Raw genomic sequence first — 18,048 nt, forward strand, 5'->3', positions numbered from 1 at the left:
GATCTTCTATTATTCGCACAGTTAGTCCGTTCCAAGGGAGGGAACTATAAATAAGACTCTTTAATTATGAAGATAAAAATGGTATTTCTGATCAAAACAAACACACGTGAAAAGTTTTTACAGAATGTGTGATACTAATTCTTTGTTTCAAAAACAGAAGGAGCTGTGTTTGTCGGGAATAGATTGGAGTAGGAAAGGATCTGTAGATGGACCTATCACTGAAGTTGTAAAATTTATAAATGGCAGTGAAAATTATTTTACCACAAGTTCCTGTTCAGGAAGAATCATGGTGTTCGAAAACGTAAATTTAAATTAAAATACTATATACCGTATTATTATTATGTATACAGTTTGTGTGACTCTTTCGATTGTCTGGCTAAACTCATTGCTTTGCTTTAAATCAACTACACAATTAAATATTTTCACTAACAAGGTTGGGCTTGTCTTTGGAAACCAACAGTAGAGTAGTAGTACAAATGTTACAGCTTGCCAACGTGGACAGGCCTTTTCAACATTGTTACTAACAACAGTACATGTATAAATGGCAAGAGAGAATCTTAGCGAAAACCGTTTAAAGCAGCATTTTTCCGATAGTAATTTTTTATTATAATTATTATATTAGAACCTAGAGAGAGGTTTTTGATAAACTTGGGTGAACTCGATTACAAGTGAGAAACTATATTACAAATTTGAGACACACTGTATATCATTAGGTAAATATGAAAACTGTCTAATCATAAGATTTGATTCTGATCAGCAGTTACTTTTGAAGTTCTCTTTTTACACATATATTTCAAAATATATTTTTGTATTTGATAGAGTAATGATGTAGTGCAGAAGAAAGGATGCAAGTGGTTGTATACTACTCATGAATCAGCAACAGGAGAACTAGTTGTAAGTATTTAGTATTAAACATGTTCTTATATATAGTGCTGGTACAATATATCTCTTGATTTGCGTATTGAATCGTGAGATGCTGAATCGATTTTTCACGATTCTTTTTTTATGTAGCTTCAGTAAGTAACCTTTCACTCTTAATTATCCACGTCACATATCCATAGGTACACAAACACTCTTAAATTGTTTTGTTCCTTATTTTGATCCACATCAATATTGTGGTATAATTCTTCGAGATCAACAGGAATAAAAATATCAATTATTCATTTATATTGACCTGGTTATGAATCGTGATACGAATCATATCGTAGCACCTGATCTAATCACAATAAGTATCGTATCGTGACTGTAGTCACTGTAGTCACATATGCTTTGTGAATAAATAACAGTATCCTCGAATTTCATTTTATTTACTATAAGAAAAATAAACCACAACAAGTACTGTTTTATTGTTTGTTGGTTAGTTATGGTTAGAATTATTCTTTATCAGTGGAGAGTTTCCTACCCTGGTTCATCTAGAATTTAACTGCCAAAGGATTTTTTTTTACCAGGTAATCTACTCCTTTGTAGGACCCTGGTCTTCCATCCCCTACCAAGTTACTTCACAATCTATCCTTATCCACCTTGCATGTTTTCCCTAAAAATTCTGTTGAATCATTCTAGTTGGTGGTCCATTGACCCCTTCTCCAATCTTAATTACAAAAGTATGAAAAGTCCTGATCGCTTTGTATCTTGTTATTTCAGATGGATAGTATTAAAAATGCAACTGGTAATGCTGTATTCAAATTTGAACCATTTGTTCTCCATGTACAATGTAAATTGCTGGAACATGCACAAAAATTGGTAAGAATTATAAGTTGTAACTCAATCATATTTTAAAATATTTAAGTGATGTTTGTAGATATTTCATGTAAAATTCTAATTGCATTATTGCCCCCATTTCTTCTTTGACATTTTGGATAGTTTGTGTTGTTGTTATTTTCACATATTTGATCTACATGTACATGTATAATCAACTTTTTCTTCTTTTAGCATTCTGTAGCTGTTGCATCAGGTTTTAGAAACTCAGGTATAACAGTTGGAACCAAAGGAAAGATAATTACAGTTAGTATTTTATTTATACGGATTGAAATATTTAAATTGTATACTTGGGAATGTATTTAACTGTACTTGCAGTGTTGTATTGTTTATTCTCAGCTGTCTATAGTTTGTGAATTAAGCTGTGAAAGATTAGATACTACCTACTGTGATGAACAGCAGCTTTAAACATTTATCCTGTCTATTAGGTACCATTTAGAACAGGGGTGTCAAACTCATTTCGATTCAGGGGTCACATGAACTAAAATTTTTACATCAATTCGGCCGGAGATATGCAAAAATATCAAGATCAAGAAAATTTTATTGATTTATTTGACTTAAATTGTTCAATATAATAATGCAATACAATACTTTGAAATGGACTAAATTAGCCAGCTTTGTACCGCTTAGGTATCTATGACATATAGTACAGAAATCAGAGCTTTACTGAAATCGGAAAACAATAATAAATAATTTCCACAGCTAGTTCTAAGAATTATCGACACATCAGTTTGTTGAAATTTGTTCTATGGGCCACATTTAAACCCTTGGCTGGCCAGATCTGGTCCATAGGCCCCATGTTTGACACCCCTGATTTAGAACATTCATTATACCAAGCATTAAATCATAGCACTGTTTTGAGCTCTTATCCACTGAGAAAGCTCTTTTCTTTAAATACTTTAATTTAAGTTTAGATAAATAAGGCCCCAGTTTAGTGTTATCACTCTCAACCAGAAAATAAATGTTATTCATTTTATTTTTCATTTTCAAAATAACTATACCAACTCGCCTAATTATTGTTAATTTGAACCCCACATTATTTTCAATTATGATAAATGCAAGGATTAGCCTTTGTAGAATAAATCACTGAGACTAGGAGGTGTTATTATTCCAGTGATTGATTGGCCAAAATTTTGCAATGCAAGGTAATATGCACACCCCTTAATTATGTACCTTTATTGGCATAATCAAATCTCAACAAATTAAAGAAAAGATTAACAATGTCTCTCTGATTTAGTTTATTGTCTCTTTTTTTATCAGGCTGTAAGAAGTACTCATTCTATGGAAGTTCCTCTGTCTGATAATGGAAATATTTTAGTTTCTGATCAGGTAAATAATTTATATCAGAGTTTATTTTATGTATCATAGAATCTGTCATTGAGTCAAGTGGCGTGGTTTCGATTCCCTGGTTGTATGTGACAAGGAGTAGATTTTCTCCAGGTCCTCCGGTTTCCTCCCACTGCTAAAGACCCCTAGCGCAAGCGAATTATTGAAATAAAATTGGACCATATGTTAATCCCAAAATGACCTAGTTTGTGTTCAGTGGACGTTAAACCACATCTCTATGAGAGAAATTTTACCCTAAAAGAGACGTTAGGTTGTACTATTATTTAGATTTCTAAATATGAGTCCACAAATGATTCAAAATGATATGAAACATCCTACTATTCTTCCCTGATGAGAGCTATTTTGCCCAGACAGCGGCCCTAGGGCCTACTTTTATATCGAATTCCAACTGCCAAGAGATCTTTTACATGCACACCAATGTGTACTTGGGAGTTGGAAATCTGTTCTCATAGCACACTGCATGGCGTATGCCCGCCTTCATTTGGCTCTGTTTTCTTGAATACCAGTAAATGTTAGATCATCATGCATGCATTTTAGCTACTTTAAAATAAGTTAATATCCCCTTTAATGGATTTCCCACCTTAGTTTCTATACTAGATTGAATTCTGTGGAAATCAGTTATGAAGCTAACTCTGCATCTAGTCGAATACAACTTGATTCAGTGTCATTCAATTTCATGTCTGTCAATCAAAACCCCCAATACAGACTACATGTATGCACAGATCCATGGGTCCCACACAATTACTTATTGCTTGGCAGAGACAAGAGAACCCTTGTCGAAATGTCACCAGAAATATACGTCTAACTAACCTGTATTCCATATATTTACATGTATGTCATGTGTTAATTATTTGAGAGGTTCGCTTAAAGAAACATTATGGGGGATTAGATAAAGAGCTGGCAGTTCTCACTGTAATAGTTAAAAACTAGATATTGTAAAGGGAATTTGCTGAAAATTTCAGTCAAATTGATCCACTCTGAACCGAGATTTCAGCGATTGAATTTTCGGCCTAGCCTCGATCATCATTACTAAAGTCGGTATGATAAAAAACACAGTCTCGATTATCCATTTTTTGATTTAATCAAAAGCTGCAAAAGGGATCCTAATCCAGTAAATATTGCAGACAAGTGATGCCATCAAGAGTTGGTTATGGTCTGGATAAATTAATTAATATCTAATTATTAATTAGATAACATTTCAGGCCTAAAGATAGACCTGCAATAGGCAGATTTAGCTCTTGCATAATGTGTGTTTAATATCAAGATAAGAAATGGGTCAGCACTGTTGTGTTTTTATCACATTATTAATATATATATATTGTTATTTATTTCAGTATATAGATTTTCTAGTTAAATGTGCTAATGAGAAACTGGAAGAGAATTTTAACAGAATAGAAAGGTTTGATCAATTATCTATCAAAGAATAACCTCTAAATTTAGATACCTGGTACAATGGTGTGAATGTACAATGGATTTAACATGCCAAAAATTATAATAAGAACAAATGAATGGTCTTGTTTTAACAGGAAAATTTAGTGGATACCAAAATCAAAACTTTTAATAAAAATTAATTAAGTCAATTTTTAAAAATATATTTAATACAATTAATAAATTCCATGATGGATTAATTCGATACAAAATACATGTAAAGTAAAAATTATAAAAATTAAAGTAAGAATTAGGGACCTTTGCAAAATTTAACATTTGTGTCCAAATGAACAACCTGTGGATAGGTCACAATAGACCAGTACACCCGCGCTGACAGGGGAAGAAAATGTTGTCACAGTTGGATTTTGATGTGAGTTTAAGACAAATAACATATAATTGATCATTTTCTATCCCCCCTTTCTTATAAATGGGGTTTAATGTCCACTCAACACAAACTAGATCATTTTGGAACTAACATATGGTTCAATTTTATTTCAATAATTGAAATTTTTAGCTGTGGGAGAAAACCGTAAGACCCGGAGAATGGACAGGCGACCCTACTTCTTATCACATACAAGTGGGGAATCGAAACCACGCCACTTGACTCAATGACAGACCTTCTGATCCAATGTGCATACATTAACTCTTCGGCCACCCAATCCTCAGTGTTCAACCCACCAACCCAATTTCAATGTTAATTCATCAGGATGAATCCTCAGTGTTCAACCCACCAACCCAATTTCAATGTTAATTCATTAGGATGAAAGTGTTGAAATTTTTCGACTTTACCTTATTTGAGGTGAATTTATCTTCTAATGGTAGGAACAGGAGGACTGCACCACAGATAACAATTATATGATATGTTCAAATTGGTTATATTTTATAAAATAAAGTCAAGTTAGTCGAATTACAAACATTTTTTTTCTTCAGATTTTTTACAAACTACAAAGAAATGATTAATTCTCCAGATAAACAACTAGAAAAAGAACTAAAAAAACAACAGAAAAAAGAATTAAAACAAGCACAGGATAAATTAAAACAAAAAACAACTCTCGACACACAGGATGTTGATGATGATAATTTGAATTTTTTTTGTTTTGATGAAACATAGTACATGTAGATATATAATATAAATTAAATTATGATACTGTAAATATACACCTTTTATAATAAAATAAATTTTAAATTTAATTTATGATATATTTTTTAATGGACTAGTTTCGGAAGGTATGAAAAACAAAGGTCCTGTGTATAAATTTCAATGTACATAAAATAACCATTTATTGATGGAATTCGAAATTAGAGTAGGACGTAATGCAGCTCTCCAGGCCAAATTCCACTCATAGCACACTGTATGGCGTATGCTCATCTTCATCAGGCCAATTGGTGCAAAGCAGTAGGGCGTTAAACCCCATTTCTTTCATTTAATGGACTAGTACAAGGGTACTTAATTACAGAATCTTTTAAAATCTATTAAATCATGCTTTTGAGAATGGCACTTGACAACAGTTACGTCGTCTCAATGGTTACTTTTGAAACCTGATCAACAAAATTTACGACATCAATAGACAATATTTAATGGAAATAAAATATTAATTTAAATAAAGAATTTCAAATGTACTTTAAATACAATGCATATATAAGAACTAAGTTTGACAACATAATCAGTTTCCCTGATTATTCTGTTCGATGTGAGCGGATGTTTAGTACCTAAGGTGCAGAAGTATATGTATGGTTTACTCGTCGAGAGTGGGACATTAAGTAATATATGGATACTGTACGAGAACGTCAGTTCGAGTATTACACAATGTCTTGCTCGGTACCATTAAACAACTTAGAATACAGAAACTATCTCGCATGTGTATTTTGATGAAATCGCCATGCGAGTCCAATATTTCATCTTGTATAAATAATGTACGATTGGCATGTTGCCCGTACCATTATTTCAAATAATGGTATGCCACCATCAAAGGATGACATCACATCTGTATATTTTAAGACGCAATATATCCCAAAAGTTTAAAAGACTATTCTTAATTAACTTATTATTGAGGTCCTGGTATATTTAATTACTTTATTCAAGTATATCACAATTTTTGTATGGCCTTATTAAGGTAATGGTCTCTCTAAATATTTGACTGGAAACTTATCGTAATTATCTAGTAAATATTATCCATCTACCTACACGATCGGAAACTTTAATTTAATATCGTAATTATCTAGGAGATATTGACCATCTATATGTAATATATCATTATATAAAGATAGAGTCGCCATAGGTGGATCTCGATCTGGTGGTGTTTCTAATATAGCTGGTATGGTTATATGCTGTATATGATGTTCATCTATACCACTTCCACCAACATGATCATGACCAGCCATATAAGATATAACACAATCATGGTTATATAGTATAGATAGTATTTCTTCATAGTTCCAACATAAACATTCAACAGCTGCAGCTGATGGATGTATAGGCAGATGACCTAAAAACAAAAATTGAAAGTAAGCAATGTTTAAAATTATATATACACCAAACAGTAGTATTAGTTATCTCATCATACTTTGCTAATTTGACTGGACTGAACAGCAGCAATCAGATCTTAGGCGAAATTTTACCCAATGATCAATATCTCAAATGTGTCATGTGACCAGCTATTAAAAGCAGCTATTTTCCTTGGCAACAGACCCTTGTCTTCTATCAGAAATACAAAATCACCTGACGGAACGAAAATAAACTGAATTGAAGTATTAAATAGATAAGCCTAATTCTAAATTTTATGGCATCAGATTCGCTAAAGGTATAATGGTGTTATCTCCCTTTAACTGTGAAGATCTTGGTATCTTTTAGTATCCTGTTATTTAGAACTGTATTGCCTATGATTTCTTCAACTAATATAGATAGGGTTATCCGTTACCCTAAATTACTATACCAAGAATTTTGTATAGGATGCTTGTGCACCATTTCCTAATTTAAAGAATACAAGTAATGGTTTTTAATCGAATAAAAGGAATTAAAATGTAGCCTCAGTCAATAAGATAAGAACTTAAATTCCTACAGTTCTGCACTAACCGGACAAACAGCAGCATTCACTTTTCATCAAATTCCAACTGTAAAGGGTTCTTTTAACTGCACATCAAAGAGTACAAAGGCGGACCTGAACAACTAAACGTTAGTGAGGCAGCACAATACTCATTGAGACACCGCCCTTTCAGTCACAGAGACAAGACATTATTTAAGTTGAGATTACAAAATTATATTACCTATAATAATAACATTTTCTTTCTTTTTATCACATTCTTCTAATAACTGATTTAACCATTTTAACTGGGTAGAGCTCACACCTCCATTGAATCTCGCGAACCTTCGATCAGTACCAGTCATATTTGCACAAGAGTTCTTATCTTCGTTGATGTTATTCTCTAAATATTTCATTGCTTCTTGATAGTTCGTACTTGATTCTGGCCACCCAATTTCTGCTATCTCATATGTGTCAATAGCTATTATTCTAAGGGAAGCGTCAGGTAGAAATGAATAATAAAACTGGTTGGTCGAGGCTATACTCGATTTACATTCAGGCAAGCCTGCCGAAAACAGAGGTGTCTTCATTAAGGCAGCTCGGTCAAAATTGTACAGTTCATGATTACCAATGACATGATAGGTCTTAAAATCACCAAATACATCCAAGGTTTTCTGTAACGATGACTCTGATATTCCGTGACGCTTGTTAAAACCGTCTATAATATCCCCAAGTTGAAGAATAAACTTGACTTCAGGTGTCATGTTTTTCCATTGCTCGATAACCTGTTTCTGAAAGACTAAAGCATTTCTGTAATATCTTTTCCCGGTTTTTTTGAAATTATAGCCATCATCCATATCCCCATACTGTATATCTGACAGCGCTGCGAATACCATTAATGGTTCCTGATTCTTGACAATGGTGGCCATTTTCTTCAAATATCTGAAATGAATAAATCCAAAATATTTAAAGATACATTATGGGAGATTCGATAACGTAAAGGCAATTTTCAGAAAATTTCATTCTAATTGATCCACTATGAACCGAGAACTAAGCGAATGAAATTTCTGCCTAGCCTCGGTCATCATTACTAAAGTCAGTACGATAAACAGCATAGTCTCGATTATCTATTTAATCGTTTAATTGAGAAGGAAAGTTATGCAGTAAATCGGCTCACAATCCACTTAAGATCGCAGGCTAGCGATGCCATCTAGAGTTGATTATGGTCTGGATAAGTTAATTAATGTCTAATTAATAATTTAGATAACATTTCAGGCCTAAAGAAAGACCTGCAATAGACAGATTTAGATCTTGCATAATGTATGTTTAAACCATGAATATAAAATACAATAAAATCAATCTGATTAAAATACAGATCTATATTTTGTTTCATTTTTATACTTTCGATGGCCTACATTACATGAAGATCTAACCGGTTGTAGTGGAAGGTAGCATCAGGGGTCATATGAGTGGCTTTTGACCCTATGATGTCAGACACTTGATTAACCAATCAACGTTGATGTTTTTTAGTGGGTTACCCACAGTTCTGTGCACTTCACGCCAAAAATTTGGCATAACAGACCATTTCATTGGCTAATTCCTCACATCATCCAGAACGCGGATTATATAGCAACTGTTCCAGATCCTAGTGTAGTAAAGACAAGTAAAACGAAATTTTGAACTATAAAAAACAAAAGGAAATAGTATCTGTGTTTTTAATCAGACTGACATGAGAGGTGGTTTATTCTTCAAATTGTTTCAGGTGATGCAACCCCTTTTGCATCATTTCCACTTTTTTATTATCCGGGTTGATAGTACTTTGTGACTTGTGCTAGCTTTCTGATGAAAGACTAATATTCACTAAACTGACTTCTACACCAGTCTCTCTCCATAATTATAGCCTATCTGGACAATAAATCTTACTAATCCCTAAAACAATAGGACACCACAACAAACTATGATATATTAAACTTTGTTACATAGTATGTTAACACAGTTATGTGATGTAGACATTGTTGATCACACATAATATTTATTGTTATCAACAAGTACTTAAAATTATCACTATCAGTCCAACATTAGTAGGCCTACTCCAGTCCCTGCCTTATTCATTATCTAGTATTCACATTGTTTATAAATAGCCTACAATCTTCTCAATCAATAAAGCATAAATATCTATAAAGGTTGCATTTCTCCTTTAACTTACATCCATCAAACTATAGTAGAAGATCTTTGTTAAAGGGCATTTATGACCAAGTAGAATTAGAACATAGTTAAATTGCAGTCCCAGCCATTACAGATTAGCCTGAACCATATAATCAAAGTCAACTCTGTAATTATATTAGAGAGACATTTTGTTTTCTATTATTATCTATTGTCTATTTAATCCAGTAGATATTAATACATTACTACATTAATATCTACTGGATTAACTGGACAATAGATAATAATTTATGAAACAATGTCTTTCTAACATAATTACTGAGTTGACTTGATTAGGCTTTGACCACAGGCAGGCAGCAGGACTGAAGGGCAGATCTCTGAGAAATTATTTATTAGATGCTGTTACCTAGCCTGTGGATCATTATTGTATATATATTATTATTGTTTAAGTATTGTTACAGAATATAAGATTATACCAAGAAGAAGTGAGTTATTGGATTATTGCACGTTGAATCTTACACCCCCAACAAGATTGAACATACAACCCATCGTGGAAGGTTGGACTATAAGGAAATCTATAAACCCCAGAAGATACATTTATGTGAAACTATAATATATATAATAATAATACAAAACAAGCTAATATGAGAGAAACAGGTTGTGGAAATACAAGCAGGGCTTCAGTTTAATTAGGGAGAGAGCGAGTTTAAAGGTCAACTCACACAAACTAGGTCTTCACTCTTCAATTTTATTTCAATGATTAACTTGCACGTAGGGGTCTTTAGCAGTGGGGGCGGGGGCCTAGTGAAAACCCACGAGGTTGGACAGGCGACCCAAAACCACACCATTTGACTCAATGACAGACCTTATGATCTAAAGCACACAGTTTCAACCATTCTTTAACCCACCCACCGCTACAGAGAGATTATCAGATTATAATGCTCTCTTAACTGCACCAGTTGGTTAATTTTCATTTTGTTATTCATTTATTGGACTACATTTGGGCCTTTATTTTATTTCCTGGTTAATAAAACTGGAATACTTGAGAACAGAGAACAGATTTAGGTCTACACTATTCCAAATTTCGATAGGTTTCCTCCTCATGACTAAAAAAATGGAAATGAAATCCTTCTCTCCACCCCCAACAACTTGAAAATCGCTTACAGCAGCTTGACAATACAGTGCGAATATTTAACTATTAATAACTTACCCATTTCGACCAATAGAGATCACAACACATGATCAATATCGGGCGCTATTGCACTTTCGTACCTCTACCAGTTCCCGTGGTCGTAGGAACTTGAAATTTTCAGAGGATGTTAAGGGGGGCTAGCAATGACCACACACCAAATTTCAGCCGAATCGATAAATAACTTTTTATTTTACCGACCTTTTAATTTCTAACGAGAGAGAACTTCATCCGTTTGACGCCATTTGCTAAAGTGCAATAGCGCCCACGTAAACTATCGAGAAATTACACAAAACCATGAAATGAACAAGACAAGCGTGAGACGGAGAAGTCGATAAACAAATACGATTTAACGTATGGCATAAAATAAGTATTAACAATCTAGATCGACAGCATGGTGTCATTGGTGATCATGCAGGAGAAAGGTCTATCTTAAAATATAATTTACCTCTTTATTTTCGACCGGTATACCAACAGTTTAAGTATCCTTGTGTAGAGTTTTGGCATACAACAATCTTTATATTACCCACTGGGATTGGTATCTAAAAATAAAAACTCCACGTGTACGTCCGTGATGAAATATTACTCAATAGTTATGAAATCTATTTTTGAGCACAGTTACTTATTGTCTGAAGTTAGTAGCATATTTACTTTCCACCATTCGATTTTTGTTGAAAGGAGCTCCACACAGGTTAGCTTATAACGCGCCCCCTTTTTTTGACACCAGCTGTGTAATCATTTTTGTCCTCCGCCTTTCCAAGAAAGCAGGGGACTATTAAAATGGGTCTGCCCGTCTGTATGTCTGTCTGTCCGTCACACGTTTTGGGACACAATAACTCACCTCCTGGTGGAGGTGTTTATTAGGTGAATGACTTGATGGAGTTCAAAGATGAACATTTTATGCTTAGGGTAAGCAGAGATAAGCAATTTGATTGGTTGATGCTTTGGGACACGGTAACTTTAGTTCTAACTTAAAAGTGAGAGTAACGCAACTTGGTGTAGCCTATAGTTTCATTACATCAATACCTTGACTAAGTTCGATAATGAACATTTTCTGCTAAGGCTAATTAGCGATAAGCAATTTGATTGGTAAAGACTTTGGAACGTAACAACCCTGTTTTTAATTAAGGTAGAATGTTTAAACTTGATGTAGATGTGACTGAGTTCAATGATTAAAATTTCCCACTAAAGCTAAGCAGAGCTAAGCAGTTTCATAGGTCGATGCTTTGGGACAAGGTACTTCAAAACCTTGTCTGAGTTTGATTGCGAACATTTTATGCTTAAACTAAGTATAGATAATCAGTTTGATTGCCCAATAGGCTAATTTTGAAAAAGATAAATGTGCAATTCATCAATATGTGTCATCTATTATTTTGGAATTTCGGCGGGGGACATCAGCCTCACTGTTGGCTTGTTAATTTTAGCATGATTTTTTGCTTTTTTTTAAAAAATAAATTAAAGTAGATATCGACAGACAAAAACTATCGAATAGGTCAATTTAAAGACAAGCCGCCATTAGTGATACCCTAATTTTTATACGCCCACATTTTCATGTCGCCCCTGTCCGTCCACAATTTTTTTGTGGACACTCTTCAGGTCACAATTTTTATCCGATTTTGACGAAACTTGAAATATAGGTCTATCTCCCACGGATCTCAGTTAGCTTTGAAATTGGCATGTATCGGACCATAACTTCATGCATTATGGCCCCTGAGTGTACGATAATATTACGTTATTAGCTTGTGGACACTCTCTAGGTCACAATTTTCATCCGATTTGGTTGAAACTTGAAATGCTTGTTTATTACCCAATGATCTTGGTCCCTGTCGATATTCGCGCATATCGGACCGGAACTTCCTGGATTATAGCTTGTAACCCCCCCCCCCCCCCCCAGAGGTCACAATTTTTATCTGTTTTTTTTTTTTTTTTTAAAAAAGCAAAACGTTCGTACGTTTAAATATATCACTGTTACATCATAATGATGATTGAGTTCGAATTTCTTGAAAATAGGATCAAAACCGCCAGACAAAATTCCGCCAGACAAAGATAACTACCATAAAAATACTTTCGTGTAAATGTATCGTTAAGTTATAGATATGAATTCTATAAGGCTATATAGACATCAATATTGGCGTGGCATTGCCAGATTCTGAAGCGTTCTGGACCCAAAATTTGGGCGTACCAGTTAAATGTAATATTATACGTGGACTATGCCCTAATACCCTCCCACAGGCACTTGAAGGGATTAAAATATATAATAAAACTTCTTACTACTGCTTGACTATAGTAAGAAGTTTTATTTTAATCCCTTCAAGTGCCTGTGTATCCTCCACATGGTTTTAGATATCAGAATAAACGAAATGTATTGCCGTTTAATGACATTCTTTAGAATAGTTTTACAAAAGGTGTCAAGCGTACGCCTGTCTCCATTAGCCCAATCGGCGCAGAAAAATATGACATTAAACCCCATTTCATTTCATTGCCTCTCACTTTGTATTTAACTGGGTGGCCTTTATAGTGGCAAATCTCCATATAGTTTCTTTTATTACTATCCAGGAACACGCTTAGAATATATAGGTCTTGCCTAATTGCTCCAATTCAGTGGGAATTTAAGGTCGATTCCGATTATCTACTAAACCGTGTGTGAACGGGTTAAATAAGATAAAATTAGAATGATAGAACGTTTCAGGAATATATCAAAGTAAATGACCTCCATTATGTTTTCTACTAATTAAAGGGTTCCGTACTATCGCCTAGCATCACAGCACGGTATATAGAACAACCAACCAATTTAAGTTTAAGTCCAGTCCAAATGATTTCACAGAGAGATGGTTTTCACAGCATGATAATTTATAGATCTGATTAGTTGTATTCGGTCTTTAAGAAATGAAATGGGGTTTAACGTCCAACTGTTCTGTTCCGACCGAGTTAATGATGACTAGAATACATTGTGGCTACGGCCCACTCTTATATCGAATTCCAATCGCAATGGTTCTTTAACGTGCACGGGGTTGTATGGCCGAATTGTTAGCGCTAATTGCGTGTTGCATCATGGCGTGGTTACGATTCCCCGTTTGTACGTGACAAGGAGTAGGGTCGTAGGGTCGCCTGTCCAACATCAAGGGGGTTCTCCGGGTCCTCCGGTTTCCTCCCACTGCTAAAGAGAGAGAGGGAGAGAGAAATGGGGTTTAACGTCCACTCGACACAAACTAGGTCATTTCGGGACTAACACATGGTTCAATTTTATTTCAATAATTCGCTTGCGCGTAGGGGGCTTTAAGAGTGGGAGGAAACCGGAGGACCCGGAGAAAACCTACGAGGTTGGACAGGCAACCCTACTCCGTGTCACGTACAACCGGGGAATCGAAACGCCGCCAGTTGACTCAATGACAGACCGTATGATACAGCGCGCACGTGCTAACCATTCGGCCATCCAACCCCCCTCCACTGCTAAAGACCCTTACGCACAAGCGAATTATTGAAATAAAATTGAACCATATGTTAGTCCCGAAATGACCTAGTTTGTGTCGAGTGGACGTTAACACCCCCCTGAACGGTATCTTTGGATATTCCTATTAGAGATTCAACTTTCACAATATTGTTGTTTGCATACGCCCGGGGTCTTTCAGCTACGAATTAATTCAATGACCCAATTCTATAATTAATTAAATGAATTTAAGATTTGGGTGTACGATGCTTTTCAAATAAAACTTTGTATGCAACTCCTGACTTAATCGAAGCGCATGTTATTTTTAAAGGATATTTTGATCGATGTAGTCATTATTCTACACGGATTTCGATAAAAAAAAAAGATTACTTAATTGCATTCGATGTATATTACTCGAAGATGGACTAGCAGGTGTCTTTTTTTCTTCGTGTTCGGCCATTTATTCGTCCAATATGCCGTAAAATCATTAAAGCGAGAAAATTACTTTGTCTACTATGTCACACGTTCGTGATACTCTCAGCTACTCAAATAATGAGGTCATCATGAAAACCGTCATATCATTTATTTTATAAATTGCATTTTTGGTATAGGATTTCCACCAAAAACCTGCTTGTTGTTGCAGACGGGATTTAATATCGTTTAACGAAAAATACCGTCTGATACCAGATTTAAACCGGCAAGTTGGCAGTTCATGTTACCTCGTTTATCAAACTGGAGGTCAGCTTGAAGGTGGTCTGAGTGGGGTGGGGCATTCATAAAGAGCTTTGAAGATTGGACAACTTTTTTGTACCTATGCTATAGAAATTTCATATCCTTTAGTTTCCTTAATGGGACCATCCCAGATATAGCGTAATAGGAGTCATGGTGGCTCAGTGTGTAAGTATCCGGGACACTAGTTAGAAGTTCCGTGGTTCTATCCCCGAGTTGGCCCAGAAAAAATTCCCCTGCATTTTTCATAGTGGCTAACCATTGTCAATGACGCAGGACGGAAATGAAATGAAATGACATGGGATTTAACGTCCTACCATTCTGCTCCGAATCTCCGATTGGGTTAATGAAGACTGGCATACGCCATACAGTTGTTGGCATGCTGAAGCCCATTTGCAGCAATCTCATTAAAATACACATCTATATTTCGTTTCGTTTTTTTACACATAAAGATCTGACCAGTTGTAGTGGGGGGTGGGAGTCGTGACAGGGGTAGCGACTTTTGACCTATGATGTCGGACATTTGGGTTACCCACAGTTCCGTGCACCTCACGCCTAAAGCTCGCCGTAACAGACTGTTTCATTCCCTCACATAATCCAGAACGCTTGTTATATAACAACTCTTCCAGATCCTATTGTAGTAAAGACAAGTATAACAAAATTTGGAACTATAAAAAACGAAACGAAATAGGATCAGATTGCATTTGCAGTGTCTTGATAATTCGTAAACTTCGGCATTGTTCCTTTAAAACTGTTGCCATTCCCTCCGCTATATTTGATACCAGATTCTGGAAGTCAATGATGTCAAATCAAAAAGTAACAGCAACCATCACACAGTCGTCTCTCTATTCATTTTGATTAATTAGGCGAAAAGGCTTCTAAAGATTTATAAAAATTATCTTCATCCATTCATCACCATTAGGCACAAGGAAGAAATCAGTGAGGCCACTGAAGCGTATTGATTTGAATGACCGGTCAATTGGAATCATCCTTTAAGACTGGCAGGCATCGAATTAAGGAACGGCGTGTAAGCAGCCGTAACTATTGAATGGTCAAGAAATAGATGAATATGAGTTTAAGTGGATGGGTGTTGTATTTCTATTGTTTTGATGATCCCGTAGACAATGTTTGGCAATTAGGAAATAGTTTTCTCGTTAGTTAGAAGCTTACATGGAGACATGTATAGACTCGGTCACGCTTTCATTTACAATTCTTTTTAAATTTGGACAAAATTGCAAAATCTGGAGATTAAGTCATCTCGATCTGAGAACACTTTCATATTTCCAATGGGCAAAATAAGCATTTCGGAACAGCCATGGTCAACAGCATATTATTACCATATTCCTGAAGCAATGACCGGAGAAATCCGTCTTTAGCCATTGCTGTACTGGGAGATAAATCTTGGGTTTTTGACGGAGTGTGTCTATTTTTATCGTCCAATCAAATCTCTCCTGGGTACTATTGTTAGAAGTCCTATTTCTATCCAGTTTGTCGATAGACAATACATTACGTAATATAACAGCCCGTCTCTTTGATCTGGGTTTTTTTACCTCAGACATTATTATATGATGGTGAAAATAGTGCTCATCTGCTGCATGGTCCAACAGATGATAAAGGCTTCTACATGTGGCGAATACCAAATGTTTACGTTTATAGCTATTTTGGACAGTCTCGTTTGTCACACAATTAGTTTATCTGCGATGCGCTGGTTAATTGAACATAATAAATATGTCGCGTTATGGCGTAATGTGGCTGCGATTGTCATTATATACTTTTACGTTAATATATTTAGAGCTCTGGCTAAACCGGCTTGCTTTGTTAGTCTATATTGTATTGGTTGTTGTTTGGGACAAAAATTTGCGATGCGTTCGGCAGTGGTTGAGTGGGATTAGGTCTATTCAAACGAAACACTGCGAGGAGTATGATTATAAATAATATTAAAGTTACAATTTCATATTTTCTAAGAAAGTCCAAACATAATTATTTCTATGTCTTTTGCTCAATAGGTTGTCAACTCACTATTATACGATCATAGATTATCTTTCTCACACTTAAAAATCTGCACACGGGAAATAATAACACAATTACCTCCCAATTACCTCCCTTGTTTTCCTATTCTCCACCATGGAGTAGTTATCTTCAAACGTTGGTATTTGAAAATGAAAATGATATTTTTGCCAATTTCTCAACTGGCAATAGTGAATTATAGGATTAATAGGACTATTCTTTGACAAGGTAGGACTGTTTATATATACCATCTATTTAAGGGCTTTATTTTAATACATTTTAAAAATATAACTTAAAAATATGAAATTGTAACTTTAAGGCCTTAAACCGCTGTTTACACCAAGATATATAGAAAGAAGATTGGCAAAAGTGACCATAAACGGCCAACAAATCAAACTACAAATGAAGAACTATTAAGACTTCAAACTCAATACAAGATTTGTTTGAAATAAAACCAAAGATATTGGGAATGTAAGCTGTAATATTGTATTGGACATCGTCTTCTTTTCATTACTTGCATTATTACCTCAAAGAACAACAGTATTCAAATTTTAAAGGTTAAGAGCAGTTTATTAGCTTTCCTTAACAGCTGCTATGAGTTTAATGTTATCCTTCTGTTCCTATTTTCCTAAATAGATCTTTTTGAATTCCATTTTTCGTACCGCACTATTTTCACACGGTCGAATATTGTTGGTATGGATAATTGAGACTAAAATGCGATTCCACTGTGACTTCCTGATATCTGACAAAACACCAAATAATACATCGATACACGAGATCAAGTTTTGACCAGTTTGCTCAATTCCATCTTCACAATTCAATGCAGACATCCGAATTTATTTATTCAAATTGACTGATGGGTAACATTTGTGAATCTCGTATGCATTAACAAGCTACACACCAATAACTTCTGTTGTGCAAAAAGGTCCGCCGCTAATATGATGTGTTGTTCCTTTTGTAAGTATGAAAGTATCAGTGACTTG

At 34.9% G+C, this 18,048-nt stretch overlaps 3 protein-coding genes across 3 annotated transcripts in view; 1 reads left to right on the plus strand and 2 right to left on the minus strand.

Annotated features, from left to right (window-relative positions):
• Window positions 1-18,048, minus strand: part of LOC126811766 (28S ribosomal protein S31, mitochondrial) — a 101,128-nt gene that overhangs the window by 37,626 nt on the left and 45,454 nt on the right. The window lies entirely within an intron of this gene.
• Window positions 53-5,641, plus strand: LOC126811769 (tRNA wybutosine-synthesizing protein 3 homolog). Its single transcript, XM_050537661.2, has 7 exons — window positions 53-301; window positions 820-894; window positions 1,642-1,740; window positions 1,930-2,001; window positions 3,016-3,084; window positions 4,437-4,501; window positions 5,461-5,641. The coding sequence occupies exons 1-7, from the start codon at window positions 125-127 to the stop codon at window positions 5,639-5,641; spliced, it is 738 nt and encodes a 245-aa protein (XP_050393618.1). The 5' UTR covers window positions 53-124.
• On the minus strand, window positions 5,429-11,526 carry LOC126811765 (manganese-dependent ADP-ribose/CDP-alcohol diphosphatase). The gene is made up of 3 exons (XM_050537656.2): window positions 11,351-11,526; window positions 7,795-8,492; window positions 5,429-7,016 (listed from the first exon to the last, which is right to left on the minus strand). Exons 1-3 carry the CDS (start codon window positions 11,407-11,409, stop codon window positions 6,712-6,714), a joined length of 1,062 nt encoding a protein of 353 aa, XP_050393613.1. The 5' UTR covers window positions 11,410-11,526; the 3' UTR covers window positions 5,429-6,711.

The sequence above is a fragment of the Patella vulgata genome, chromosome 2, assembly GCF_932274485.2.
Source record: "Patella vulgata chromosome 2, xgPatVulg1.2, whole genome shotgun sequence".
In the NCBI taxonomy this organism is placed as follows: Eukaryota; Metazoa; Mollusca; class Gastropoda; family Patellidae; genus Patella; species Patella vulgata.

Coding starts and splice junctions, on each gene's coding strand:
- LOC126811769 (XM_050537661.2), top strand. CDS start 125: ATGTGTGATACTAATTCTTTGTTTCAAAAACAGAAGGAGCTGTGTTTG. Junction 2,002..3,015: donor CCAAAGGAAAGATAATTACA/GTTAGTATTTTA, acceptor TTTTTTTATCAG/GCTGTAAGAAGTACTCATTC. Junction 4,502..5,460: donor AATTTTAACAGAATAGAAAG/GTTTGATCAATT, acceptor TTTTTTCTTCAG/ATTTTTTACAAACTACAAAG.
- LOC126811765 (XM_050537656.2), bottom strand. CDS start 11,409: ATGCCAAAACTCTACACAAGGATACTTAAACTGTTGGTATACCGGTCG. Junction 8,493..11,350: donor TACCGGTCGAAAATAAAGAG/GTAAATTATATT, acceptor TATTCATTTCAG/ATATTTGAAGAAAATGGCCA. Junction 7,017..7,794: donor AGAAAATGTTATTATTATAG/GTAATATAATTT, acceptor TTTTGTTTTTAG/GTCATCTGCCTATACATCCA.